A 21,099-nucleotide genomic window follows, 5' to 3' on the forward strand; every position below is an offset into this window, starting at 1 on the left:
GACGAGCTAAAACTCGAGCTAGCTGGAAATATCTACATCCAGGACTGTTGTTTTTTTGGTTATTTCCAAAACCTGGCTTCACCCTCTAATCCCCGACGCTGTGGTGCAGCTAGCAGGTCACACGCTGCTATGTCGGGACCGAAACAAGTACTCTGGTAAGAGCAGGGGAAGTGGTCTCTGTGTTTATGTACAGAACGCATGGTCTAATAACAGCACTATCATAGACAGTCACTGTTCCCCCGACCTCGAGTTTATCTCAGTGAAATGTAGACCCATTTTTCTGCCAAGAGAGCTAACAGTAGTAATCATCATGGCAGTTTACATACCACAGGATGCTAAGCACGGCTCTCTCTCTACTTCTAAATACAATAAATAAACAACTACGTGCCCACCCCAATGGCGCTCACATTAATACTGGAGATTTTAATAAAGCCAATCTGACAACAGTACTACCAACATTTTACCAGTATGTTAAATGCCCTATTAGAGGGGGAAACACTCTTGACCATGTTTACTCTAATATCACAGAGGCAAATAGAGCCATACCCCTCCCCCACCTAGGCCAGTCAGACCACCTCTCCTTGATGCTCTTCCCTGCCTACACACCCCTCAGATCAAGGACAAAAGCAGTGATAAAGACTGTTAAAACTTGGCCTGAGGATGCACTCCCCCAGCTATAGGACTGCTTTGCACACACTGCATGGGATGTTTTCAAAGACCAATACCTGCCCACACACACAGAGTCGGTACTATCCTACATAAAGTACTGTATTGGCAATGTCAATGTGGAAAAAAATATCCGGGTTTACCCAGACAAGAAACCCTGGATGACAAGCCACGTCCGCATGCTCCTCAAGGCCCGCGACACCGCCTTCAGGTCAGGTGACAGTGCTCTATACAGCGCTCCGCGTGCTGACCTGAAGAGAGGACTCAAGGAAGCCAAGATGGACTATAAAGAGAGGATCGAAGACCACCTCTCAAGCAACAACCCACGGCAGTTGTGGCAGGGCATACAGCACATCACCAATTACAAAAGCTGTGACGCAACAACCGGGGACTGGGATGTATCGCTGGCAGTGGAGCTGAACTGCTTCTTTGCTCGCTTTGAGACATCACCCCCGGCAATCCCAGACTCACTCTTGAGGAGTACGAGGTCAGGCGGGTGCTCAAGGCAGGGAACCCCAGGAAGGTGGCTGGTTCAGATGGTGTACCCAAGAAGGTGCTCAAAGCATGTGCTGACCAGCTCTCCTACATTATCACTGTCCTCTTCAACCTTTCCTTGGCACAGGCACTCATCCCACCCTGCCTTAAATCTGGCACAATTAACCCGGTACCCAAGGAAGCTGCCACAAACAACCTCAACGACTATCGCCCGGTAGCATTCACACCTGTCATCATGAAGTGCTTCAAGAGGCTGGTCCTACCCCACATCCAAGCTTGCCAAACCCCCACCCTAGACCCACAGCAGTTTGCCTACCGGGCAAACAGATCCACGGACGGCGCCATAACCATGGCTCTCCACTCTGCACTGAGCCACCTGGAACATCGGGGGGGCTATGTCAGGATGCTTTTTATCGACTATAGCTCCGTCTTCAATACCATCATTCCAGATATCCTGGTCACCAAACTGCTGGACTAAGGCCTTCCCACACTCACCTGTCTTTGAATAAAGGACTTCCTTACCAACCGACCTCAGACAGTTAAACTCGGCCCCCATCTCTCCTTCCCCCCCACATTCAGCATCAGCTCTCCACAGGGCTGTGTGCTGAGCCCTTTGCTGTATTTCCTCTACACCCATCACTATAGTCCAGCCCACCCAGAGAACACCATCATCAAATTCGTTGATGACACAACAGTGGTGGGTTCCATTACAGGAGGGGATCTATTCTGCATACAGAGATGAGGTCCTGAAACTATCAGCGTAGTGTTCAGTGAAAAATCTGGCACTGAACACCACAAAAACCAAGGAATTCATCTTTTACTTCAGGAAAAACACTGCAGACTGCGCCCCCTTCTACATCAACGGCGAGGAGGTGGAGAGAGTCAGCTCCTACAAGTTCCTCGGCACCCTCATATCTGCTGACCTCTCCTGGACCCAAAATACAACTTTCTATCGCTCGGCTGTCGAGAGCCTGCTGACGTACTGCATAACAGTGAGGTACGCCAGCTGCACTGAAGCAGACAAACAGGCAATTCAGAGGGTCGAAAAGTCTGCACAAAAATTCATTGGCTGCCCCCTCCCCTCCCTGAAGCATCAACGAGGACAGCACACACCCTGGCTTCCACCTGTTCGACCTGCTACTATCAGGCAGGCGCTAGAGGTGCATCAGAGCCAGAACAAACAGGCTCAGACACAGTTTCTTTCCCAGACCTGTCACCATCTTGAACTCTAACTTATAATAATAAATCACCCCTATACAATATCCTACCCTAATAACCTACTGTGCATTATTACCCTTCGAGTTCAACACGTCCGACACTGATTGTTATTTATTACTCAGTACTCTTGTCTTGTTCTGTATATTGTACAGTATTTTGTATTTCTATAGTGTTTTGTTTAGTGTACAGGATTGCTTATTATTTTATTGGATAGTAGTCTGTTGATTCAATTGTTATTTTTTTGTATATTACCTCTTGTGTAATTTATTTTTACCCCATATTTGTTCCTACTACCGCACCTTAAGTCCTTGATCTTGTGATATGCAAATATAATGACAATAAAGTCCATTCTATTCTATTCTGGTTGCTACAAAACCTCAACCAATATTGCATATCCATAATTTTTAATAATGATTATAAATCTGTTCCTTTTGTACACTGGAATAGTAATTCTGATCCCAAAGGGAGGTATGTTATCATCACTGGCCAGATTTCCAACACCTCAGTAGCCCTCGTAAATGTTTATGCTCCCAACTATGACAATGACCCCTTTTTAAATGTATTTTTCTGAATCTCCCTGACTTGTCAATGTACTATTTAATACTAGGAGGAGATTTCAACTGTTGGCTCAATCCCCAGCTTGATCACTCATCACCCAAAAAGTTGCCCACTATCACGGTCTCTTAAGGTAAATCAGTCTTTCATGGAAAAAAATTCTGTTTCAGATGTCTGGTGTTTTTTAATCCTTCTATCATTCATCACACTTTCACCCGCATTGATTACTTTCAAGTTGATAATAAATTACTTTCATCTATATTAGTGGTTCTTAACAATGTTGGAGGTACCGAACCCCGCCAGTTTCATATGCGCATTTACCGAACCCTTCTTTAGTGAAAAATAAAATGTTTTTTCTTAATTTAATTTCATTGTGCAACATGTGAATGTTTTAGTGGGACCTAAATGCGATATCTGACAGGGGTACAAATCATTTCCAACCCCACTTTGTACAGAGCTCATGAAAAACAATGTTGTTGTTTTTTTGTCAGAGTAAGTGTGCCAAAACACTTATATTAGAAAATAATCTCATGGAAATGATTGCTGTCATTTGATTATAATAATAAAACATTGAACTTGTTATTTAGTCAGGTTTGGACGGAGGCTCCGTCGAACCCCTGAGGCCGACTGACCGAACCCCTAGGGTTCGATCGAACCCAGGTTAAGAACCACTGATCTATATGAATATGTAAATATGATACATTTGTTATATCTGACCATGCTCCAATTTCAATGGATTTTTACTCTTCAAAAACCTGACAACCACGACCACAAGTGGGTCATGGCGTCTAAATATACGATTCATTTTAAATGAGGAGATTGTGGATTTTTTCAAATACATTTTTTTTTCTATTGAGCAAGACTCCCGGGATGTCGGCCTCTGTACTTTGGGAGACACTGAAGGCATACATTAGGGGGAGATAATATCCTATGCAAAATGTGAGAAACATCTCAGAAATAATTATTGACTAGTTGGACACAACGCATAACTATGTTAGATAACTTGTACTCTACATCTCAAAACCTATACACTTTTTGTGGGGCTCTCTCTACAAGCAGAACTTAATGTCTTTGCGACAGTCCGGGCTACTGAACAAATACTCCATTCAAGATCTCAGTTTTATGAACATGGCGATCAAGATGGCAAACTATTAGCTCATCAACTACACTAGATTCCATTATATTCTGCAGATTCAATCCGATTCAGGTATAGTTTCGGCTGGTCTTGAGATTAGTAATGTATTTAAGAATTTAATGTGTCATTCTACTCATCTGTGATGATCCTCCTCTCTGAGCTGCCACCTTATCGTGGTAGAGGAGTTTGCGTGTCCCAATGATCCTAGTAGCTATGTTGTCCGGGGGCTTTATGCCCCCTGGTAGGGTCTCCCAAGGCAAACAGGTTCTAGGTGAGGGATCAGACAAAGAGCAGCTCGAATACCTCTATGAAGAAGATAAAACATGGACCCAGATTTCCCTCGCCCGGACGCGGGTCACCGGGGCCCCCCTCTGGAGCCAGGCCCGGAGGTGGGGCACGATGGCGAGCGCCTGGTGGCCGGGCCTGTTCCAATGGGGCCCGGCCGGGCACAGCCCGAAGAGGCAACGTGGGTCACCCCTCCAATGGGCTCACCACCCATAGCAGGGGCCATAGAGGTCGGGTGCAATGTGAACTGGGCGGCAGCCGAAGGCAGGGCACTTGGCGGTCCGATCCTCGGCTACAGAAGCTAGCTCTTGGGACGTGGAACGTCCCCTCACTGGGGGGAAAAGAGCCTGAGCTATTGCGCGAAGTGGAGAAGTTCCGGCTGGATATAGTCGGACTCACTTCGACGCAGAGCAAGGGCTCTGGAACCACTTCTCTCGAGAGGGACTGGACCCTCTTCCACTCTGGCGTTGCCGACAGCGAGAGGCGACGGGCTGGGGTGGCAATTCTGGTTGCCCCCCGGCTTAAAGCCTGCACGTTGGAGTTCAACCCAGTGGACGAAAGGGTAGCCTCCCTCCGCCTTCGGGTGGGGGGACGGGTCCTGACTGTTGTTTGTGCTTACGCACCAAACAGCAGTTCAGAGTACCCACCCTTTTTGGGTACACTCGAAGGAGTACTGGAAAGTGCTCCCCCGGGTGAATCCCTTGTCCTACTGGGGGACTTCAACGCTCATGTTGGCTACGACAGTGAAACCTGGAGAGGCGTGATTGGGAAGAATGGCCCCCCGGAGTGGTGTTTTGTTATTGGACTTTTGTGCTCGTCACAATTTGTCCATTACAAACACCATGTTCAAACATAAGGGTGTCCATATGTGCACTTGGCACCAGGACACCCTAGGCCGCAGTTCCATGATCGACTTTGTAGTTGTGTCATCGGATTTGCGGCCTTATGTTTTGGACACTTGGGTGAAGAGAGGGGCAGAGCTTTCTACCGATCACCACCTGGTGGTGAGGTGGCTGCGATGGTGGGGGAGGATGCCGGACCGACCTGGCAGGCCCAAACGCATTGTGAGGGTCTGCTGGGAACGTCTGGCAGAGTCTCCTGTCAGAGAAAGTTTCAATTCCCACCTCCGGAAGAACTTCGAACATGTCACGAGGGAGGTTCTGGACATTAAGTCCGAGTGGACCATGTTCCGCACCTCTATTGTCGAGGCGGCTGATTGGAGCTGTGGCCGCAAGGTTGTTGGTGCCTGTCGGGGCGGAAATTCTAAAACCCCTTGGTGGACACCAGCGGTGAGGGATGCCGTCAAGCTGAAGAAGGAGTCCTATCGGGTCCTTTTGGCTCATAGGCCTCCGGAGGCAGTGGACAGGTACCGACAGGCCAAGCGGTGCGCGGCTTCAGCGGTCGCTGAGGCAAAAACTCGGACATGGGAGGAGTTCGGGGAAGCCATGGAAAACGACTTCCGGACGGCTTCGAAGCGATTCTGGACCACCGTCCGCCGCCTCAGGAAGGGGAAGCAGTGCACTATCAACACGGTGTATGGTGCGGATGGTGCTCTGCTGACCTCAACTGCGGAAGTTGTGGATAGGTGGAAGGAATACTTCGAAGACCTCCTCAATCCCACCATCACGTCTTCCTATGAGGAAGCAGTGCCTGGGGAATCTGTGATGGACTCTCCTATTTCTGGGGCTGAGGTCGCTGAGGTAGTTAAAAAGCTCCTCGGTGGCAAGGCCCCGGGGGTGGACGAGATCCGCCCGGAGTTCCTTAAGGCTCTGGATGCTGTGGGGCTGTCTTGGTTGACAAGACTCTGCAGCATCGCGTGGACATCGGGGGCGGTACCTCTGGATTGGCAGACCGGGGTGGTGGTTCCTCTCTTTAAGAAGGGGGACCGGAGGGTGTGTTCCAACTATCGTGGGATCACACTCCTCAGCCTTCCCGGTAAGGTTTATTCAGGTGTACTGGAGAGGAGGCTACGCTGGATAGTCGAACCTCGGATTCAGGAGGAACAGTGTGGTTTTCGTCCTGGTCGTGGAACTGTGGACCAGCTCTATACTCTCGGCAGGGTTCTTGAGGGTGCATGGGAGTTTGCCCAACCAGTCTACATGTGCTTTGTGGACTTGGAGAAGGCATTCGACCGTGTCCCTCGGGAAGTCCTGTGGGGAGTGCTCAGAGAGTATGGGGTATTGGACTGTCTTATTGTGGCGGTCCGCTCCCTGTACGATCAGTGCCAGAGCTTGGTCCGCATTGCCGGCAGTAAGTCGAACACATTTCCAGTGAGGGTTGGACTCCGCCAAGGCTGTCCTTTGTCACCGATTCTGTTCATAACTTTTATGGACAGGATTAGGTCTCTGCTTTTTGCAGATGATGTGGTCCTGATGGCTTCATCTGACTGGGATCTTCAGCTCTCACTGGATCGGTTTGCAGCCGAGTGTGAAGCGACCGGAATGAGAATCAGCACCTCCAAGTCCGAGCGCATGGTTCTCGCCCGGAAAAGGGTGGAATGCCGTCTCCGGGTTGGGGAGGAGACCCTGCCCCAAGTGGAGGAGTTTAAGTACCTAGGAGTCTTGTTCACGAGTGAGGGAAGAGTGGATCGTGAGATCGACAGGCGGATCGGTGCGGCGTATTCAGTAATGCGGACGTTGTACCGATCCGTTGTGGTGAAGAAGGAGCTGAGCCGGAAGGCAAAGCTCTCAATTTACCGGTCGATCTACGTTCCCATCCTCACCTATGGTCATGAGCTTTGGGTCATGACCGAAAGGATAAGATCACGGGTACAAGCGGCCGAAATGAGTTTCTTCCGCCGTGTGGCGGGGCTCTCTCTTAGAGATAGGGTGAGAAGCTCTGCCATCCGGGAGGAGCTCAAAGTAAAGCCGCTGCTCCTCCACATCGAGAGGAGCCAGATGAGGTGGTTCGGGCATCTGGTCAGGATGCCACCCGAACGCCTCCCTAGGGAGGTGTTTAGGGGACGTCCAACCGGTAGGAGGCCACGGGGAAGACCCAGGACATATTGGGAAGACTATGTCTCCCGGCTGGCCTGGGAACGCCTCGGGATCCCCCGGGAAGAGCTAGACAAAGTGGCTGGGGAAAGGGAAGTCTGGGTTTCCCTGCTTAGGCTGTTGCCCCCGCGACCCGACCGGAAGAAGATGGATGGATGGATTCTACTCATCTTCTCATTGTTCTTCTTCTGAGCTTGAACATTTTTTTGCCAATGTGGACATCTGTCCTCTGCAGTAGAGTGACAGATACCAATTACTGCTGCGGGATTAAATGTTGCAGCATTATCACTACAAGATGGTAAATCCTCAGGACCAGATGGCTATCCCATTTTTTTTTCTTTGGCATAAACTAGCCGCCCTATTTTTGGACATATACAGTGAATCATTTGAATCTGGACGGCTTCCGCAAACGTTCAACAAAGCTTCAAGGAGCATAACACCTTTGTTGTGCACTTCTATATCATCCTATTTGCCTGTTAAATGTGGACTTTAATGTATTATCCAAATTGCTGGCTTCACGTCTGGATACTATTCTCCTTTTTATTATTAATGCGGATCAAACCGGGTTCATTTGGAATAGGCACTACACTTCTAATCTTCGACGTTTTTAATATATTGTATGATGTGCCTGCTCTTAACACTAAGGGGGCAGTGACATCTATTAATGCTAAAAAAGGCATTGGACCGAGTGGAGTGGAATTACCTATTTTATGGCCTGGAAAGATTTGGCTTTGATAACAGTTTTATTTTGTGGATTAAGCTCCTGTATTCATTTCCTGAAGCCTCGATCAGGACAAATAACATTAAATCCGAATATTTTCGAATTTGCCGTTCCACGCGGTAGGGCTGCCCCTGGAGCCTATTGCTTTTTTCCCTTGCCATTGAGCCTCAATAACCCTTTGTACCAACCTGCTTATTATAGGCATATGTAGACAGAATGTGCAGGTCAAGGTCTCTCTCTATGCAGATTACCTTTTATATGTTGGACATCTGTGTCTCAGTCCTGGCTGCCTTAAGTACTTTCCAAGTTTTTGGACATGTGTCTCCATACAAATTGAACCTGAGTAAGAGTGAAATACTTCCTATAAATTGTGCGGCTCAAAAATACCGTCTTCACAATTTTCCTTTTAAAAGTTTCATATACTTGGGTGTCCAGGTTACGCATACACTTGCAGAGCTTTATAAAGGCAACTTTGTTCAGAATCCAGGGAGATTTTGACTGCTAGTCCTCAATTTATTTACAGTGGCTCATGTCAACTCTGTTGAATTGAATGTACGTTCGTTTCTTTATTATTTATTGCAGTGTATACCTCTTTTTTCCTTTAGTCCTTCTTTCGTAAAATAAATTTGACTTCCTTTGAAATAAAAAGACTCATATATTACGTAAAACAATATGTATAGAGACCTAAATCATTGGGGGTATTAGCATTACCAAACTTTAGGTTTTAATACAGGGCCACCAACATTAGAATTATTTAATATTGGCTGCAATATGACCCTTTGTTTCTGGTGAAAGGTGACGCCGCGACGGCACATTGTGTGATGATCACAGAAAGCGTGGAGAGCAATTTTATCTGATTAATAATCTATACGAGGAAAAGGGGGACATAAAAGTTATCTGCTGCGGCCAATTAAGCAAAGGAATGAAGAGGAGGAAATACGGGCTGAAATCAGAGGTATGTATGTGCATTTAGCAAATTCATTTTTAGCATTAGCATCATAACTTTTCTTATATAGGCAAACTGCAACAGGATGTTGTTGCTGTTATTCCTATTCAGGGACAGCAAGAGTAGTTTGCATACAATAACTATAAGATCAATTGGGTGAACTTTTTAAGTGAACAGATAGTAAATAGGCAAAATCTGTAAAGCAGAAAATCCAGAAAAAAATTAAAGAGGATGAAAAAGTTGGTAAGCCAAACTGAAATAGTTTTTTATTGTATTGATTTTTTTATTGCTATTGGCTCATTAGGCTGCAATGTAAGTTATTATTTAAATGAAATAGTGTGTGCTATTTGTGGTGGGATGCAATCAGAACATATCTACAGCCACGACAGGCACATGGACTCTGCTCCAGACAAGGAGGTGGCGCTGTGTTCAGGTGAGCCTTGCTGTGAAGAAACATGAAACTCTTTTTAAGTTTTGGAATATGATTGCAGGGCAATTTCTTCCCATTATCTATATTTTAATCTTTAATAAATACAATTTGAATGTCGAAAAAGTACTTTAGAGTCATAATGCATGCAGAGAGGCCACCACAGAGTATATGTTTATTTTACTTTTTATTCATAGCTGTATGTAGAAGTGGCTGGTTGCATCAGCTCTGATCTTTTAATGTCTTTAAAGGGGAACATTATCACAATTTCAAAAGGGTTAAAACCAATAAAAATCAGTTCCCAGTGGCTAATTTTATTTAAAAAAAAATTTTTTCAAAATGTTCCCCGTCCCGGAATATCCCTAAAAAAAGCTTTAAAGTGCTTTATTTTCGCTCTCTCGAAGCCACTGTCCATTTTACTGTGACGTCATACAGTGCTGCCAATACAAACAATCAATGGCGGATAGCACAGCAAGATATAGCGACATTAGCTCGGATTCAGCGGCTTAAGCGATTCAACAGATTACGCATGTATTGAAACGGATGGTTGGAGTATGGAGGCAGATAGCGAAAAAGAAATTGAAGAAGAAACTGAAGCTATTGAGCGAATAGCTATTGACGCTATTCGGCCATGTCTGCGTTAGCATCGCCGGTAAAATGTGCAGACCAGCGATCGGAAGTTTCGCATCTTGTGACACTGGATCAACTTAAATCCGTCGATTGGTAAGTGTTTGTTTGGCATTAAATGTGGGTGGAAGGAAACGCTGGATGTAAATATAGTTTCAAATGTACATACAGCTAGCCTAAATAGCATGTTAGCAACGATTAGCTGGCAGTCATGCCGCGACCAAATATGTCTGATTAGCACATAAGTCAATAACATCAACAAAACTAACTTTTGTGATTTTCTTGACTTTATCGTTGCAAATGCATCTGCAGGTTATCCATACATCTCTGTGCCATGTCTGCCTTAGCACCGCCGGTGAAATGTGCAGACACTCCGGCACATTCAATGGGGGTCTGGCGGCAGATATTTTTGACTTTATCGTTGGAAAGGCATCTGCTTTGAGTGTCGCAGGGTATCCACACAATCTTGCCATCTCTGTAGTAGCAAACCTTTCGTCGGTAAAGTGTGCGGAACAAATAACTGACCATTTCGTCGACTTTCCCCACACCCTCGTATTTTGAACAAATTTCGACCAATTTCTTGCCACTTTCGCATCTTTGGGCAACTTGAATCCCTCCCTGTTAGTGTTGTTACACCCTCCGACAACACACCGACGTGGCATGATGTCTCCAAGGTTCCAGAAAATAGTTGAAAAAACGGAAAATAACAGGGCTGAGAGCCGGTGTTAGTAATGTGTTTGAGAAAATAAAAATGGCGGCTTTATTACCTAGGTGACGTCACGTTCTCACGTCATCGCTCCGAGAGCGATAAACAGAAGGGCGTTTAATTTGCCAAAATTCACCCATTTAGAGTTCGGAAATCGGTTAAAAAAATATATGGTCTTTTTTCTGCAACATTAAAGTATATATTGACGCTTACATAGGTCTGGTGATAATGTTCCCCTTTAATGTCCTTTGTGTTCTTTGATGTGGGATGTTTCCCTCTTACACACATGTAAGAGGAATGTGTGTTATGACTGTGAGTAGTTTTTTTTCCCTTGGCCTCAGTCTGTACCCCCTCTCCAGGGGCCCAGGCTTATACCGATTATTCAAATTTTATTTTATTGTTCTTTTTGTTTTTGTTTTCTCCCATTCCCCTCCACTTGTTTACATGTCTTCTTCAAAAGGGTCACCTGACCACTGTGACGTGTTGCCTATCAGCTGTTCTTATAGGCATGGCCAACCTTGCAGACCTGTCATGTCTACCTGGTTGGCGCCTGCCGCTTCATGGTTAATGGAGGAGGGAGTCCCAGGTATGCGATTAATTTTGAATGTTAGTGTGAATGTTGTCTGCCTATCAGTGTCGGCGCTGCGATGAGGTCGTAACTTGTCCATGGTGTACACCGCCTTCCGCCCGAATGAAGCTGAGATAGGCTCACGCACCCCCAAAAACCCTGAAAGGGACAAGCGGTAGAAAATAGATGGATCCCGAAGGATGGTTTTCTTGCGCAACCCGAGCGTCCCTGGTTCAATTCCCACCTAGTACCAACCTCGTCACGTCCGTTGTGTCCTGAGCAAGACACTTCACCCTTGCTCCTGATGTGTGCTGGTTGGCGCCTTGCATGGCAGCTCCCTCCATCAGTGTGTGAATGTGTGTGTGAATGGGTAAATGTGGAAGTAGTGTCAAAGCGCTTTGAGTACCTTGAAGGTAGAAAAGCGCTATACAAGTACAACCCATTTATCATTTAATTTGATTGCCTCCTTAATCCATCGTTTGTATATGTTACCTTCTTTCCCAATGATTTAACCGTTGTCCCAGTCCATGATGTGGTTATTTATTTTGTAATGATCTGATATCCCTGATTTGGAATTTTGTTTTAGGCTTCTTGTGTGAACCTTTCAGCTGTCTCTTTTTCAAATTCTTTCTTCTTGTGTTGAATTAAGTTAAAGTTAAAGTACCAATAATTGTCACAGCCAAGCAGGGAGGTAATGGGTCCCATTTGTATAGTCTTTGGTTTGAACTCACAACCTATCGATCTCAGGGCGGACCCTCTACCCACTAGGCCACTGAATGTCCCTTGTTACTCCAATGTATAGATTTTTTGCATGTTTTCTTAAATTACATCGCATTTATTATCAGGATCTATTTTGTCCTTTGGATGTAAAAGTAACTGTCTTGTTTTTGTGTGAGGCTTGACAGGTGTATTTATATTGTGTTTTTAATGACCCGCTGTATTGATTCTGTCATTCCCCTAAGGCAGGGGTCGGCAACCCGCGGCTCCGGAGCCGCATGCGGCTCTTTGGCAACTCTGATGCGGCTCAGCTGCACAATCGCCGACCCCCCAGATTGTTGCGTTGAGATTCCGGAATTCAATGCCTCTCCCGGACATCACCCGGAGTCAACGTTCTCCAATTTTCACTCGGACTACAATATTAAGGGCGTGCCGTGAATATATTACTCTTAACATCCTCTTGAACGTCATCGCGCCCGCCATTCACGGAATGCTATTTGCGTCCTCTTGAACAACATCGCGCCCACCATACATGGGATGCTATTTGCATGCTGACCGGACACATGCATTTCGCTGCTTCTATCGGTACATGTATGAGATTGCAAGGCATACTGGGTGACACAGAGTACACTGACGGTTGTGATATAAACATTTTTAACACTCCTACTAAAATGTGCCACATTGTGAACCCACACAAAAGAAGAATGACAAACACATTTTGGGAGAAAATCCTCACAGTAACACAACATAAACGTAACACAACGAATACCCAGAATCTTTTGCATCCATGACACAACTGACTATGTTATACACCCCGCGAGCACCAAACCGCGCCCATCACAAACAAGCAGGGAGAGGGGGGGCGGGGGGAGTTGGTGCTCCTGGGGTGTATAACATAGTCAGGAATTGTCATGGATGGAAAGGATTCTGGGTATTTGTTGTGTTGCGTTTATGTTGTGTTACTGTGAGGATTTTCTCCCGAAATGTGTTTGTCATTCTTTTCTTGTGTGGGTTCACAATGTGGCGCATATTAGTAGGAGTGTTAAAGTTGTTTATACCACAACCGTCAGTGTACTCTGTGTCACCCAGTATGCCTTCCAGTCGTGTGCGTGCATCTGCGGAAGCCTCTCACAACATGTTACTGGACTGGGAAGCAGTTTGTACATGTTGTAGAAGGTGTTAAGAGGCAATGGTTTCATAGAATGCCCCTATTCTTGTCATCTGGGTAACCACCAGCAGATATTGGCGAGAATAGTTGCGGTTCCCATTGTCTTCCTCATTTTGTGAAACGGGTCGAAATGGCTCTTTGAGTGGTAAAGGTTGCCGACCCCTGCTCTAATGTATGGTAAGGTTAAGACCTCTTTGATTTTTATTTCAGGACATCCCCTTAGTTGATCAGTCTGCTGCGGAAGAGTGAGAGAGACCAATTACTGCTGCGGGATTAAATGTTGCAGCGTTATCACGACAAGATGGTAAATCCTCAGGACCAGATGGCTATCCTACCAATTTTTTTTTTATTTTTGGCACAAGCTTTCCCCCTATGTTTGGTCATGTACAGAGAATCGTCTGAATCTGGCAGGCTTCGGCAAACGCTCAACAAAGCTTCAGTTTTTCTTCGTTGTTTTCTTTGTTCTTTTTTTTTTTTCGTTTTTTACTTGTTGTTCCCCTTTTTTGATGGGCCAGGTCGGATATTGGCATTTTTTGAGTGCATTTTTGATGTGCTTCTCTGATTTTCGTCTGTCTTCTTTTTCTGTTATGATGTTGGCCCGTTCATAGAGTGTCCTCACGACTGACAGTTTGTGTGCTTTGGGACGTTCGGAGTCTGGTCGGTAAGCGTCGGTTTTCGGTGAACAGAAATGTTTTGACTGCCGTCATCTTTGCAGTGGATATTCATGTCCAAAAAAGTTGTGGTCGTGTTTATTTCCTCTTCATGTGTAAATTGAATGTTTCTAGTCTTGTCAATACTGTTGAGGTGGTCTGTAAGATCCTGTGTGTGTCGCATTTTTGTTTTCTCAAGAATGTCATCCACGTATCTTATCCAGAAGGGGGCTCTGCAGTGTATGGATGCTATGTTGGTGGCGGTGTTTCCAGGTCTTCCATGAATAAACTGCTCATTATTGCTGATAAGGGGTCTCCTATTTTGAAGCCCTCTTTTGATTGTATATTAATCCTTTGTATTGAAAGCATGTGGAATTTGCAACAAAATTGAGATATATGAGTACGTCTTCAGGTGTGAGGTTAGTTCTATCTTTTGGAATTGTCTTTTGTGATGCGTTTATTGATAATGTGCAGGGTGGCATCCACTATGGTTTTGGTGAACAATGAAATTACGTCATGTGAAATAAACATTTAATCTGGTTCATTTGAGATCAGTAGAAATCCCGTGCAACTTGTTTTTAATTTTTGCAGCGGTATTTTCTGAGGCCAAGGAGAGGTTTTATTATTTCAACGACCGCTTTTGATACATTATATAGAACGGAACCTATATTATTCACTATTGGGCGTAGTGGGGTATAATTTTTGTGAAAATTTAGGGTATCGTAAAGTCGTGGGGTGATATTTGCTGTGGGTATTAAACATAGATCTTGTGTTATTTTCTTGCAGTTCACTAATGGTTTCAGGAAAGTTTTGAGCATGTTTTCACTTTCCTCTGTGGAATCTTTTTTTACTACCTCAAATGTGTTATCTTTCAGCATTGTTTACATTTGTTTTTCAAATGCATTTGTGTCCTTTATTACTGTCATTCTTTCTTTGTCGCAGGTGTGCAGGCTAATTGGGAACAGGTGGGTGCCATGTTTGGGTATAAAAACAGCTTCCCAAAAAATGCTCAGTCTTTCACAAGAAAGGATGGGGCGAGGTACACCCCTTTGTCCACAACTGCGTGAGCAAATAATCAAACAGTTTAAGAACAACTTTTCTCAAAGTGCAATTGCAAGAAATTTAGGTATTTCAACATCTACGGTCCATAATAAATGATAAATGGGTTGTACTTGTATAGCGCTTTTCTACCTTCAAGGTACTCAAAGCGCTTTGACATTACTTCCACATTTACCCATTCACACACTGATGGAGGGAGCTGCCATGCAAGGCGCCAACCAGCACCCATCAGGAGCAAGGGTGAAGTGTCTTGCTCAGGACACAACGGACGTGACGAGGTTGGTACTAGGTGGGATTTGAACCAGGGACCCTCGGGTTGCGCACGGCCACTCTCCCACTGCGCCACGCCGTCCCTAATATAATCAAAAGGTTCAGAGTATCTAGAGATATCACTCCACGTAAGCGGCATGGCCGGAAACCAACATTGAATGACCGTGACCTTCGATCCCTCAGACGGCACTGTATCAAAAACCGACATCAATCACTAAAGGATATCACCACATGGGCTCAGGTACACCTTAGAAAACCACTGTCACTAAATAAATTTTTTCGCTGCATCTGTAGGTGCAACTTGAAGCTCTACTTTGCAAAGCGAAAGTCATTTATCAACAACATCCAGAAACGCCGCCGGCTTCTCTGGGCCCGAGATCATCTAAGATGGACTGATGCAAAGTGGAAAGTGTTCTGTGGTCTGAGGAGTCCACATTTCAAATTGTTTTTGGAAATATTTGACATCGTGTCATCCAGACCAAAGGGGAAGCGAGCCATCCAGACTGTTTTCGATGCAAAGTTCAAAAGCCAGCATCTGTGATGGTATTGGGGTGCATTAGTGCCCAAGGCATGGGTAACTTACACATTTGTGAAGGCACCATTAATGCTGAAAGGTACATACAAAGTACATATAGATATGTAAATTAGATAGTACATATAAAGTACTATCTAATCTAATCTACAGGTTTTGGAACAACATATGATGCCATCTAAGCGCCCTCTTTTTCATGGACGCCCCTGCTTATTTCAGCAAGACAATGCCAAGCCACAATCAGCACGTGTTACAACAGCGTGGCTTCGTAAAAAAAGAGTGCGGGTACTTTCCTGGCCCGCCTGCAAACCAGACCTGTCTCCCATCGAAAATGTGTGGCGCGTTATGAAGCGTAAAATACGACAGCAGAGACCCTTGACTGTTGAACGACTGAAGCTCTACATAAAACAAGAATGGGAAAGAATTCCACTCTTAAAGCTTCAACAATTAGTTTCCTCAGTTCCCAAACGTTTATTGAGTGTTGTTAAAAGAAAAGGTGATGTAACACAGTAGTGAACATGCCCTTTCCCAACTACTTTGGCACGTGTTGCAGCCATGAAATTCTAAGTTAATTATTATTTGCAAAAAAATAAAAAATAAAGTTTATGAGTTTGAACATCAAATATCTTGTCTTTGTAGTGCATTCAATTGAATATGGGTTGAAAAGGATTTACAAATCCTTGTATTCCGTTTATATTTACATCTAACACAATTTCCCAACTCATATGGAAACAGGGTTTGTATTTTATTCATTCCTTCAAGAGAGTTCCCTCCGGGAAATTAAAAAGTTGTATCTGTAAATTATAGCATGTACTCCCTAATAGCTTCTGTTTCAAGTAAATAAAACACAGCTCAACCAGAGATGACTTGGGAATCTTAGAAAAACGAGGGCATTGTATTTTGTCACAGAAGTAAAAGACACATTTGCAACATCTGATAGGAGCCACCATTTATAAAACTAATGATAAGGGGTCTGAGGCAGAGGTGGGTAGAGTAGCCAGAAATTGTACTCAAGTAAGAGTACTGTTACTTTAGAGATTTATTACTAAAGTAAAAGTAAGGAGTAGTCACCCAAATATTTACTCGAGTAAAAGTAAAACGTATGTCGTGAAAAAACTACTCAAGTTCTGAGTAACTGATGAGTAACCGTTCGTTTAATGATGACGGCAACAAGTAATGCACAAAAACATAAAAATAGCAATGAACAAATTCAGAGCCAGGAATATTTCTTAAGCAACTAAAACAATAATACATAATAAATAATATATATTTGGTTTTACACTGTATTGAAAAAAAATGTGAAAATGAATTTTACCTTTGCAACCTCATTATACTATTGGCTAAGTTTTATAATCATAAATCTAAATTTCTCAACACCCGACCTGTTTTTTGTGCCTTTAAAAACGATTTACAATTCTATATTAAAACACTGTTTTATATACCCATATATATGGTTGGGCATTAAACCAATAATAATAAGGACATGGAATGTTGGTTGCTCTGTAGCTTCACGTTTACTATTGTCAAAGTCAACAACAACTCTGTATGATACAGGAAGTGACATTAAGAGCAGGAGGCATGACGGTAACTCAGGAGGGACAAAACTAGGACTGTTAATACACAACATCCCTTCCCTTTTACTTTTATGGTTCCCTTAACAAAAATAAAATAAACAAAATCAAAGTCATTTTCAAAATACACTTCAAGCTCTTTTGTGAAATATAAACTGTTCCAACTATAACTTTAAGCAAATAAAACACTTGCCTGAACTAGAGAATGAGGGTGGACTACCTCAATCCTAAACTGAACCCTGGGGATTATTCTACCCCTATGACACGGGTCAGCGCCTAGACTACAATGACAGTCTATCTGGAGGTCGTCTTTCTTGTTGAGGGTAAACACAACCTCTAGGCACTTCGGTTACTGTAGATGGTGTGGGTACTGGTCTGGGTAAAATGAAACCTGAGGCAGGTACTCGTGCAGGTTCCGGTGTGCCAGGAGCAGATCCATGTGTACTTTGAACAGTAGCCGTGTCTGGGGTTTGAGGCTGCTCCAGGGAAGGACACAGCTCAGGAACAAAAGATGTCGGCTGGCGTGAGTCATCATGAGACCCAGAAGTGTGCAGCAGTTGGTCGAGGTGTCTTCTCCAGATGCGATGGTAACTGGTTTCTACTGTATATGAGACAGGACCGGTTTTGGAAACAATGGTCACAGGCACCCACTTTATATCGTTGGTGTAGTTCCGAGCAAGAATCCGATCTCCTGCCATGAAGCTCTGCAATTTTGCATTTACCCGTCTTTCCACTTGAGCATTCTGTTGCTGGTGCACAACCTCTCTTGTGTTTAGAGGTTTCAGGAGATCTAATCGAGTGCGGAGTTGTCCCTTGAACATCGCTGAGGCAGTGGACACCTTAGTGGTAGCATGAGGGGTGTTTCGATATGCCAACAAGAAAGCATTGATGCGCCTGTTAAGGGTTTGCGTGCTTGGAGAAGACTTGAGAGCTTTCTTCAGAGCCTGTACAAACATTTCCGCAAACCCATTTGTAGCCGCATGATAGGGCGCAGACTTGATGTGCTGAATACCATTCTCCTCAATGAACGCCAAAAATTCTTCAGACACCAGTTGTGGACCATTGTCGCTAACCAACTGCTGTGGCAGACCATTATGACTGAAAATGGATTTTAACTCTTCAATGGTTCTCTTTGACGAGGTGCTCTTCATGACAGCGACCTCAGGCCATTTGCTGTGAACGTCAATTTTAACTAAGAACATGTGATTCTCCAGTGGTCCAGCAAAATCAACATGGACTCTTTGCCATGGTTCCTCAGGCCAGTCCCACGGATGCAAGGGAGCCAGCTGTGGGAGGTTTCTCAGTTTCTGGCAGGCAGAGCATAACTTGGCTTTTTATTCTATAGCTACATCCAAGCTTGGCCACCAGAAATAGCTGCGTGCCATTTCTTTCATTCGCACTACACCATAGTGCCCAGAGTGAAGCTCATCAAGCACTTTTTCTCTTAATGGCGCAGGAATAATGACACGATAGCCCAACAATAAGCATCCAGACTGGACTGAAAGCTCATTTCTCCTCATCAGATATGGCTTTAAGCTTTGGGTCATATCTCCTTTTCTGCCGCAAGCAATGATGTCCATAACTTCCGACAGGATTGGGTCATTGCGGGTGTGTCTCTTCACATGAGCTGGGGTCACTGGGGTAGCAGCCGCTTCCTTGAAGTAGGATATCTCAGCCTGTTTCGGCTCAATGCGTGTGACCGGCAGTGGAAGTCTTGACAGCCCTTCAGCATTTCCGTGCTAATCCGTCTTCCTATATTTAATGTCGTACTGGTGGGCAGACAGTTAAAGAGCCCATCGTTGCATACGGCTGGCAGCAAGCGATGGAATGCCAGTATGGGGACCAAAAATGGAGGTGAGAGGCCGATGGTCAGTCAGTAGCGTGAATTTTCTGCCATAAAGGTAATGGTGAAATCTCTTCACCCCAAACACTATATATAGTGCCTCACGCTCAATTTGGGCATAATTGCTTTCTGCATTACTCAGTGTCCTTGATGCAAAAGTGATGGGCCTTTCATCGCCCTATGGCATTATGTGTGACACTACTGCCCCCACACCATAAGGTGAGGCGTCACATGCCAGCTGAATTGGCAATGTGGGGTCAAAATGAATGAGGACCTTAGATTGTGACAGCACTGTCTTCACTTCCTTGAAAGCTGTCTCACATTTATACGTCCACTCCCATTTCTTAGTTTTGTTCAGAAGTTCATGCAGAGGCTTCAATGCATTGGCAAGGTTAGGCACAAACTTTGCATAGTATGTTAGGAGGCCCAGGAACAACCTCAGCTGACTTACATTATTCGGAGATGGAGCCTCTACAACAGCCTTCAGCTTTGATGGTGCCTTGTGGAGTCCTGTGCTGCCGATTACATGCCCCAGGTATTCAACACAAGGCCGGAAACTTATCCTTCGGAACTCTCAGGCCATATTCCTCTAATATTTGCAGTGTGATGTCCAGATTCCTCAAGTGTGACTGCTCATCCGGTCCCGTGATAAGCAGATCATCGAGATAGCACTGGACCCCTGGTATTCCACTGAGAATCTGGTCCGTAGCTCTTTGGAAAAGTGCTGGGGCAGAGGTAATTCCAAAAGGGAGCCTGCTGTACTTATACAGGCCTTTGTGTGTCACTATAGTCAAAAACTCTTGTGACTCTGAATCCATATGCATTTGTAGATAGGCCTGACATAAATCTATCTTACTAAACTTCTGGCCTCCAGCTAGGCTTGCAAAAAGCTCCTCAATAAGGGGCAATGGATACTTCTCAGCATGTAGGACAGGGTTCAATGTGACTTTAAAGTCACCACAGATCCGTGGAGTTCCATCCTCTTTCATGACTGGAAAAATCGGTGTTGCCCATTCGCTTGTGCTTACTGATTCCAGTACTCCACTCTTCACTAACCTGGCTAATTCTGCCTCCACCTTTGGTTTTATGGCAAATGGAACAGGTTTAGCTTTGAAAGCCTTTGGCACGCTTCCTGGTTTCACTGTCAGCTTAACTGTAATGTCTTTCATGCTGCCAAGTTCTCCATCAAAAACGGGGGAATGTGTTTTTAGATTATCCTGTAGTGGCCCTGTGTCCCCATCCCTAACTAGGAACACTTCCTGCCAATTAAGCCTGAGCTTCTCCAGCCACCGGCGGCCTAGCAATGCTGGCCATTTCCCTTGAATGATGTACAGTGGAAGAGTCTTTTTCTGTCCGTTGAGTTCAACTGTCACATCAACAACTTCTAGTACTGGGACCGGTTCTCCTGTGTAGGTCCTTAACTTCAGCCGAGTTGGTTGTAGCACAAAGTGCTGCAGTTTCTCTCTGTAAACAGCTTCTGATACCATCGATACACGTAAACCAGTGTCTACCTGCATTCTTATAGGATGGTTCTCCAACAGTGGTGTGACCCAATATCCATCATCACTGTCCCTGACGAATAAAACATGCACTGTGATATCATCATCAGAGTCACAGTCGCTCGGCTCATCCTGGTCACGTTCCACCATATTCACCTGTTTTCTCTTGTTCCGTTGGAAACCACTTTTCTTGGTCTCAGTATGCTGTTTGCTCGTCTGAGCCTTTTTCGCTTTACAGGCACGTTCGATGTGTCCTTTCTTCCCGCAGTTTCTACAGTGCAAGTCCTTACACCAACACTCCCACAGCGATAGCATTGATTGCCAGCTGTCGCCTTGTTTGGTAGCAGAGGATGTCTAACAACGCTAACTACAGAGTCCCTCCTGCGTTTGAAGAAAATAAGTCATATGAGAGCTGGAAAAATAAACTTGAAATGTTGATACATGTTAC

The 21,099-nt window shown here is 44.8% G+C and overlaps 1 protein-coding gene across 6 annotated transcripts in view; it reads right to left on the reverse strand.

Annotated features, from left to right (window-relative positions):
- camkk1a (calcium/calmodulin-dependent protein kinase kinase 1, alpha a) overlaps positions 1–21,099 on the reverse strand; it is a 202,275-nt gene that overhangs the window by 95,540 nt on the left and 85,636 nt on the right. Inside the window, exons 2-3 of one of the 6 annotated variants that reach the window (XM_061898331.1) lie at positions 20,808–21,032; positions 20,664–20,724 (exon numbers count right to left, since the gene is read on the reverse strand). The exons of the other annotated variants lie outside the window; for them this stretch is intronic. Of the exons in view, the coding sequence (XP_061754315.1) occupies positions 20,664–20,669 (6 nt within the window). The 5' untranslated portion in view covers positions 20,670–20,724; positions 20,808–21,032. The remainder of the gene's footprint in view (positions 1–20,663; positions 20,725–20,807; positions 21,033–21,099) is intronic. 6 annotated transcript variants of the gene reach the window in all.

The sequence above is a fragment of the Nerophis ophidion genome, linkage group LG04 (genome assembly GCF_033978795.1).
Source record: "Nerophis ophidion isolate RoL-2023_Sa linkage group LG04, RoL_Noph_v1.0, whole genome shotgun sequence".
NCBI lineage: Eukaryota > Metazoa > Chordata > Actinopteri > Syngnathiformes > Syngnathidae > Nerophis > Nerophis ophidion.